General features: G+C 46.3%; 1 protein-coding gene across 5 annotated transcripts in view; it reads right to left on the bottom strand.

The window, feature by feature from the left end:
• Positions 1-10,000, bottom strand: part of adck1 (aarF domain containing kinase 1) — a 106,639-nt gene that overhangs the window by 34,062 nt on the left and 62,577 nt on the right. For all 5 annotated transcript variants that reach the window (XM_076978975.1, XM_076978977.1, XM_076978976.1 and 2 more), the window contains one exon: positions 9,685-9,801. In XM_076978975.1, the coding sequence (XP_076835090.1) occupies positions 9,685-9,801 (117 nt within the window). The remainder of the gene's footprint in view (positions 1-9,684; positions 9,802-10,000) is intronic.

Genomic DNA, 10,000 nt, shown 5'->3' with positions numbered 1-10,000 from the left:
GCTCAGAGGCACATGTGTGTGTGTGTGTGTGTGTGTGTCCTCGCCATGGAGGATCAAAACACAAGAAAAGCACACACCCTGCTTATATATTCAGCAGACCTGCCGTCAGCAGCCAATCCGCAGAGAGAACCACCCCCCCCCCCCCCCCCCCCACCCCCCCAATGGAGTCGGCTAACAGACAAATAAACCTTACCAAGCACAAACAAGCTACATTTACCCTCACTGCCTCCTGGCAAAGTCTGAGTCCAAGGGCACCTCCAATAGTGCACAGACAACTCCATTTTCATGTTTTAAAGATGGTGGATATTTGATGACTTGCTGATTAATTCTTCATGAATAATTAGACAGGCCAAAATGGCATGAGAGAGTCTCACCACCGCAGCCGCGTTTAAGGTGGAGGTGCTGCGTTTTGGCAAAGCCCTGCACAGCAGCTGGGCCTCTAACTGCCCTAATGGACAGCCCATAATAATCACATAAACAGCAACACAGTGGCGCGTCGGACCAAAGAACCAGACTGATGGGGTGATGCGGCACTTTGCACAACTATGGCTGTTCAGATGATGTAGCTTTTGTCAAAAGGCATCATTGAGACAGATGAGGAAAGGTACTGGCGAAACAACTAAATTAGGACACACCACACAAAACAACTAAACAAGGACACCCTCACTACACAAAACAACTAAACAAGGACACCCTCACTACACAAAACAACTAAACAAGGTCACCCTCACTACACAAAACAACTAAACAAGGTCACCCTCACTACACAAAACAACTAAACAAGGACATCCTCACTACACAAAACAACCAAACAAGGACAACCTCACTACACAAAACAACTAAACAAGGACATCCTCACTACACAAAACAACTAAACAAGGTCACCCTCACTACACAAAACAACTAAACAAGGACAACCTCACTACACAAAACAACTAAACAAGGTCACCCTCACTACACAAAACAACTAAACAAGGACATCCTCACTACACAAAACAACCAAACAAGGACAACCTCACTACACAAAACAACTAAACAAGGACACCCTCACTACACAAAACAACTAAACAAGGACACCCTCACTACACAAAACAACTAAACAAGGTCACCCTCACTACACAAAACAACTAAACAAGGACAACCTCACTACACAAAACAACTAAACAAGGTCACCCTCACTACACAAAACAACTAAACAAGGACACCCTCACTACACAAAACAACTAAACAAGGTCACCCTCACTACACAAAACAACTAAACAAGGACAACCTCACTACACAAAACAACTAAACAAGGTCACCCTCACTACACAAAACAACTAAACAAGGTCATCCTCACTACACAAAACAACTAAACAAGGTCACCCTCACTACACAAAACAACTAAACAAGGTCACCCTCACTACACAAAACAACTAAACAAGGACACCCTCACTACACAAAACAACTAAACAAGGTCACCCTCACTACACAAAACAACTAAACAAGGACAACCTCACTACACAAAACAACTAAACAAGGTCACCCTCACTACACAAAACAACTAAACAAGGACACCCTCACTACACAAAACAACTAAACAAGGTCACCCTCACTACACAAAACAACTAAACAAGGACACCCTCACTACACAAAACAACTAAACAAGGTCACCCTCACTACACAAAACAACTAAACAAGGACACCCTCACTACACATAACAACTAAATAAGGACATCCTCACTACACAAAACAACTAAACAAGGTCACCCTCACTACACAAAACAACTAAACAAGGACATCCTCACTACACAAAACAACTAAACAAGGACACCCTCACTACACAAAACAACTAAATAAGGACACCCTCACTACACAAAACAACCAAATAAGGACACCCTCACTACACAAAACAACCAAACAAGGACACCCTCACTACACAAAACAACTAAACAAGGTCACCCTCACTACACAAAACAACTAAACAAGGACAACCTCACTACACAAAACAACTAAACAAGGTCACCCTCACTACACAAAACAACTAAACAAGGACACCCTCACTACACAAAACAACTAAACAAGGTCACCCTCACTACACAAAACAACTAAACAAGGTCACCCTAACTACACAAATCAACCAAACAAGGTCACCCTCACTACACAAAACAACTAAACAAGGTCACCCTCACTACACAAAACAACTAAACAAGGACACCCTCACTACACAAAACAACTAAATAAGGACATCCTCACTACACAAAACAACTAAATAAGGACACCCTCACTACACAAAACAACCAAACAAGGACACCCTCACTACACAAAACAACTAAACAAGGACAACCTCACTACACAAAACAACTAAACAAGGACATCCTCACTACACAAAACAACTAAATAAGGACATCCTCACTACACAAAACAACTAAATAAGGACACCCTCACTACACAAAACAACCAAACAAGGACACCCTCACTACACAAAACAACTAAACAAGGTCACCCTCACTACACAAAACAACTAAACAAGGACAACCTCACTACACAAAACAACTAAACAAGGTCACCCTCACTACACAAAACAACTAAACAAGGACACCCTCACTACACAAAACAACTAAACAAGGTCACCCTAACTACACAAAACAACTAAACAAGGTCACCCTCACTACACAAAACAACTAAACAAGGCCACCCTCACTACACAAAACAACTAAACAAGGTCACCCTAACTACACAAATCAACCAAACAAGGTCACCCTCACTACACAAAACAACTAAACAAGGTCACCCTCACTACACAAAACAACTAAACAAGGACACCCTCACTACACAAAACAACTAAACAAGGACACCCTCACTACACAAAACAACTAAATAAGGACATCCTCACTACACAAAACAACTAAACAAGGACACCCTCACTACACAAAACAACCAAACAAGGACACCCTCACTACACAAAACAACTAAACAAGGACAACCTCACTACACAAAACAACTAAACAAGGACATCCTCACTACACAAAACAACTAAACAAGGACACCCTCACTACACAAAACAACTAAATAAGGACACCCTCACTACACAAAACAACCAAACAAGGACACCCTCACTACACAAAACAACTAAACAAGGACACCCTCACTACACAAAACAACTAAATAAGGACACCCTCACTACACAAAACAACTAAACAAGGACAACCTCACTACACAAAACAACTAAACAAGGTCACCCTCACTACACAAAACAACTAAACAAGGACATCCTCACTACACAAAACAACTAAATAAGGACACCCTCACTACACAAAACAACTAAACAAGGTCACCCTCACTACACAAAACAACTAAACAAGGACAACCTCACTACACAAAACAACTAAACAAGGACACCCTCAGTACACAAAACAACTAAACAAGGCCACCCTAACTACACAAATCAACCAAACAAGGACAACCTCACTACACAAAACAACCAAACAAGGTCACCCTCACTACACAAAACAACTAAATAAGGACACCCTCACTACACAAAACAACTAAACAAGGTCACCCTCACTACACAAAACAACCAAACAAGGTCACCCTCACTACACAAAACAACCAAACAAGGTCACCCTCACTACACAAAACAACTAAATAAGGACACCCTCACTACACAAAACAACTAAACAAGGACACCCTCACTACACAAAACAACTAAACAAGGTCACCCTCACTACACAAAACAACCAAACAAGGACACCCTCACTACACAAAACAACTAAACAAGGACACCCTCACTACACAAAACAACTAAATAAGGACACCCTCACTACACAAAACAACCAAACAAGGACACCCTCACTACACAAAACAACTAAACAAGGACACCCTCACTACACAAAACAACTAAATAAGGACACCTTCACTACACAAAACAACTAAACAAGGACAACCTCACTACACAAAACAACTAAACAAGGTCACCCTCACTACACAAAACAACTAAACAAGGACATCCTCACTACACAAAACAACTAAATAAGGACACCCTCACTACACAAAACAACTAAACAAGGTCACCCTCACTACACAAAACAACTAAACAAGGACAACCTCACTACACAAAACAACTAAACAAGGACACCCTCACTACACAAAACAACTAAACAAGGCCACCCTAACTACACAAATCAACCAAACAAGGACAACCTCACTACACAAAACAACCAAACAAGGTCACCCTCACTACACAAAACAACTAAATAAGGACACCCTCACTACACAAAACAACTAAACAAGGTCACCCTCACTACACAAAACAACCAAACAAGGTCACCCTCACTACACAAAACAACCAAACAAGGTCACCCTCACTACACAAAACAACTAAATAAGGACACCCTCACTACACAAAACAACTAAACAAGGACACCCTCACTACACAAAACAACTAAACAAGGACAACCTCACTACACAAAACAACTAAACAAGGACACCCTCACTACACAAAACAACTAAACAAGGTCACCCTCACTACACAAAACAACTAAACAAGGACACCCTCACTACACAAAACAACTAAACAAGGTCACCCTCACTACACAAAACAACTAAATAAGGACACCCTCACTACACAAAACAACTAAACAAGGTCACCCTCACTACACAAAACAACTAAACAAGGACACCCTCACTACACAAAACAACCAAACAAGGACACCCTCACTACACAAAACAACTAAACAAGGTCACCCTCACTACACAAAACAACTAAACAAGGTCACCCTCACTACACAAAACAACTAAACAAGGACACCCTCACTACACAAAACAACTAAACAAGGTCACCCTCACTACACAAAACAACTAAACAAGGACATCCTCACTACACAAAACAACTAAATAAGGACACCCTCATCACACAAAGATGACAGTGACCTGCATAACCCTGAACTAATGTCTCAAAAGATCAAGGTCATTGAACATCTAAACCCTGGAAGCGTGGACAGAACGTCGACCCAACACTGCTGTAACTTATCATCAGTCCCACAAAGAGGGTTTTTGGCTTATTCCACTGAGCAAAACTTTACACTGTGTGAGGAGACCTGAGTATTTTGACCCTCCCGCTGATAGCCCTGTCCCAGCGTCCATGGCCAAGAGCGATCCCACTCACTGAGAGGGCGGGAAGGCCCGATATCTCCATGCGGCGTGGTGAAACTTCATTCCATCTGGACTGCACTAAGGACCGAAGGGGCCCCCGGCTCTGAGAGGCACCCGTGTGTGAATGGCCCCTCCTCCCGGAGAAGTCAGGTGCTTCAAAAATCAATATTCATCATTACACGCCTGATCAACAGCCAGTGAATGGCAAGGATCTCAGTGTTAACACTGATACACACACGCCGCACCATTAAAAATTCAAACGGCCTACACGAGCCTGCATTTACTGGTCCCGGACAGATATATGATTTTTTTTTTTTGTTCTGGATGAGGGTGCACTAAAGAAAAACAGAACCCCTACTCAGCCATTCTGCGCACACTCGCAAAGCAAAGAGAGAAAAGTCTATTTCGACCGTCATCAATCTTTTGATTACTTACACGCCAGCCCCCACAGCACGGCTCGGAGATGCCACACTCACTTAATAATTCTATCCATTTTCAAAGGAGGACTCTGTCATTTATTAGGTTCCATATCTATCTCATCAGCTGTCTAATAACTCTCCCGATCACGGGCTAATGCCCAGGGTGCTCTGCCGGACAGACTGTGCGCCGGGCGCCGGTCTCCACAGCTCACCGTGTTTACTGCGGGGGATGAGCTGCGTTGTCAGGCAGGGCGTTACTAATGAGGACTGCGATGACACGGCTGAAGGTCACAGGGGTCAGGTTGTGCTCTCTGACGATGGCCAACGCCGCCCTGACTTTAATCATGGCGACTTATTCTCGCCGCATTCGCATCTAATGTCGAACATGCCGCGGCGCTCTAATACACTCCACGAACACGAGAGAGAGATAGATAGAGAGAGAGAGAGAGAGAGAGAGAGAGAAAGAGAGAGAGACTGTAAGGCAGTGCCTGAGCAGTAATGTTGAAAATATAAAAAGAATGAAAAAAATAACAAAAAACAACAGTATAAAAAGAAATGTAACATTTAAAAACATTACAAAACAGGTAAAATACATTCAAATGGTTAATATATTTTATAGGCCATGCTGTGGTGTGTTTTTTGTTATGAGATCATTAGTAGAGAAGGTCTCAGATCTTGATGAGGATAAGGTTTAGGATTAGGGTTAGGATTCGGACTCTGTGTTAGGGTTAGTATTAGGGTTAGATCTCAAATTCACGAACGTCGGAAACCTATGCATGAAATGTAACCTCTTACAAACCCCACTATGTTCTCCAATACGGCAACGAGGAGCTTGTGTCTTATGTGCATTGTGTTTACGTGCCTTCCCTGACCCGACACGGCTGACTCGATTTACGGTCGTATCAGGCCCAGGAATCAGTTCTGTTCAGAACAGAGAAACCCTGCTCCGATCACGCAGCACGCGGCATTGCGGCTGACATGATAACCCTGCTCTCTAATAAAATTTGTCTCAACACGTGCTTTGGGAGCCACACAAACCAATGGCAGTATGAAATTCAACACTGATTGGAATTTCACAGCGCTAATTTCCCGCAGGCTCTTGTGCCGTTTGCTGGGGTTTCGGAGGTGCTAACTGACATTTAATGAACTGGAAATCTACAACTCCTCGGCACACGTTCCTGCCCGCGTCTTCGATCAGGGAGCGTGGAAAAGAGTCCGGAGATATACAAACCGCACACACACCGCCACTGCAACCTTCCATAACAGCGTCCTCGTAGCCAAGGGATCGTGTGGCCCGCACACAGACGCACTTTTAGAGGACTCTGAAAAGCACTGACCTCTAAAGAGACCGGCCAACGACAGAAGGCCTTTTGGCACTTGATTCAAAGATCGGTATGTGCCGTCTATGTCGAACACAAGGCGACATCTGCACCCTAGGCATGCGTTACTGTCATTTTCTTTCAAATGTATTTGAAGGAGTGAAGACCTCTTCAGAATTTGCATCCGTGAAGTGCGGTTCGATAAAAATGAGCCGAAACCACAGGTCTCGGCGTCGCCCGACGTCCTCTCTCGCCCTCGGCTCGGCCCCGCCCCCTCACCCAGCTGGGGCGGGGCTGCCCCGCCCCCTTTTTTCCAGCCCATTCAAGCTCCACCCGCCTCGCTTGCTAACATCCTGCGCACTTTCACCGAACTTCCAAAACCCCTCGCTCAGAGGCGTGCGCGCACACCCTCGCACACGCGCGTACGCAGACGCACACACACAAAATAATATAAGTGCTTCATTGAATGCTCATCAAATGAGAGGAAGTACATTTCAAATACGGTTTAAATGAATCAGATGAACACAGCCACATGTTTAACTAAGGCTCAGGGTAAAATCTGTGCTCAAAGATTATATCAGCCATTAGAGGAAGCATTCAAAGTGATCATCTTTCTTCTGGTTCATAAAGGTTCTACAACCAGGTTGTGTAATACAGTATTTGTATTTCTTAAGCACCATTTCCCAATAGCTGAGCTGTGCCTATAAACACTGGGGAAGGTCTTTGGCACAGCTCACGGTGGCCCGAGGAGCCGAGGACTGGGGTTGAACACTGGGAAACGTCCGTGGTAGTGTGTGAAGTTCCCTGAAGAGATGAGAACTGGGACTGCCGATGTATGTGTACTACATGTGTACTGGAGAGACCGTGTGTAGTGCATGTGTGTGTGTGTGTGTGTGTGTATAAGCGAGAACAAGTGTGACAGCATTAGAGCATGTGTCAGTAAGCACGTTGTGTGTCTTTCAGCCCTTTGTGACTGGTGCGTGTCTTCTGCATGTGTGTGTGTGTATGTGTGTGTGTGTGTGTGTGTGTGTGTGTGTGTGTGTGTGTGTGTGTGTGTGTGTGTGTGTGTGTGTGTGTGTGTGCATGTTTGAGTGCGAAACAGAAAGAAAAGCATGATAAATGCCTGATGCACCCGCCCGCTCATTCGCAGGTGCTCACAGGTGTGCCGGGCCCTGGCAGCTTGGCTCAGGGGCTTATGGGTGTGGGGGGGGGGGCAGTACCACCTCACACTCCACGCCTGTCGTGCTCACCGATGCCCGCGTGTACAATGGTGGGGAAAGGCTGCGTTTCTGGGGGCTGCGTGTGCCCTGCAGAACAAAAACCCACCAAATGCGCTTATTAATTCAAAGAGACAAAACGCTGTTGATGAAATATAACATCGGAGTGAGGGCCAAACAAAGCAGGTGGTAAAATGATTCCATTTATTAATCTAGCAAAAAGCCTGCGCGGCCGAGTTGGCTTTTAGAGGCCATTTGAGCTCTCTCGTCTGCCTCTCTCCCCCTCGTCCGTCTCCCTCTACCTCGTCTGTCTCTCGGTGAGGAGTAATGAAGCAAGATTCTCCGAAGAATCTCGCCACGGAAGACGAGAAAGGGTGGGTCCCGTGACGAGAGTCTCTCTCACGCCGAGAGCAGGAGGGACCCGTTACACGGATCCACGTCTGCGGGTATGTGATGAAACGTTCCAACAGAAACGAATCGAGCAACTCGGAACAGCGGGCCACGAATTTGGAACGCGAGCCCCCGCGGCTCCGGAGAGCGATGAACGCCACAGCCGTAGTTTTTAACTTAAGGAAGAAAAATGCTGGAAACCCCCCCCCCCCCCCCGTTTGTGGAACCCTGCGACTGTGAATGTGACTGCTAACGTCAAATGAAAACTCTGGGAAGATTTGGGATTTGATGGTTTTTTTCTTCGTTCTAGAGAGGATTTCAAAGGATCAGCAGAACTGGGACTGATTAGATGGTTTTTTCTGGAAGACGGCATCCTCAGCATGAACAGGAGGAGGTGTGAACGAATGCTTTTCCTGTTTCTTGTTGTTTTAGGCCCCTGACATGCTTGACTCTGTGACAGAGATAAGGCCAGCGCGCTCCCACCATCACAGAATAACAAGAACACGATCGTACGGTGGCAATCTCCCCCGGCTAAATCCCCGTGTGAACAGACACCAGCCTATCAATCAATAATCCATTAGCATCTGCTCCCTGTTCCATGGTGGTGGTCCGCGGTAGCTTCACCTCCGCCCGCCTCCCTGTTTTATCGCCCGACGTCTGCCGTGGCACCCTCGCAAGGGCTCCCGTGTCGCCAATCCGGGCCGAACCGGGCGCATCTGGACCGGAGCTCACCGCAGCGGAATACACACAGACAGAGCTCGCCCGTGGGAACCCTAACCCTAACCAACATCGTCCCTCATCAGGAACGTGAAGGGGGGGGGGGGGGGGGGGGGGGGGGGGGGGGGGGGGTAGGGGGGGTGCGAGCGGTTCCGTTAAGTACGCTCGGCTGAGCAGGGGAGGAAAAACCCAAAAAAGCAAATGGGATTGAGGCGAAGCCATCAGACGGGCTCGTCCGACGCCGCTCGGTTCGCCCAGAGCTTCTGGTGCTGCTTCACCTCCGCACGAAACGCAGGCGATTCATTAACATCCGCGCCGGGCCCGATAAAACCCCCCCGACACAACAGCTGATGGAGCGACTCCGCAGGGCTGATGGAGCGACTCCGCTCGGTGAGGATACAGATCAGGGGGCCCAGACAGCCAGGGCTGTTTGCGAGGGCCCGGGGGGGGGGGTGGGGGCGGCGGCCGAGAGAAGGACGGCCCCCTCACCTCGTTGACGTTTATGCCGTGCTGTCGCATGTACTCGCGATCGTTGACCTGCCCGCCATCTGCAAAGTCCATGGTCAGAACTCGCTTGCTGGAAAGATCCCAGTGGATCTTTGGCACCTAAAACACAACAAAACAACAAATGTTCAGGTCTCAGATATCAGCGAGTCACTGTGTCATCACTGATTCACTGAGTCATTTATTCACTAAGCCTTATTTTGACATTCGTTTGAATTGTGAGGGTAACCGTATATCTAGTAGAGCAGATGTTAGCTATTGAATACCTTCTCACGCCAGTGTACACAAACCCACACCGACT

The sequence above is a fragment of the Brachyhypopomus gauderio genome, chromosome 17 (assembly GCF_052324685.1).
Source record: "Brachyhypopomus gauderio isolate BG-103 chromosome 17, BGAUD_0.2, whole genome shotgun sequence".
NCBI classification, from domain to species: domain Eukaryota; kingdom Metazoa; phylum Chordata; class Actinopteri; order Gymnotiformes; family Hypopomidae; genus Brachyhypopomus; species Brachyhypopomus gauderio.
Note: the sequence above shows the minus strand (reverse complement) of the source record. Positions and strands in the feature narration are given on the sequence as shown.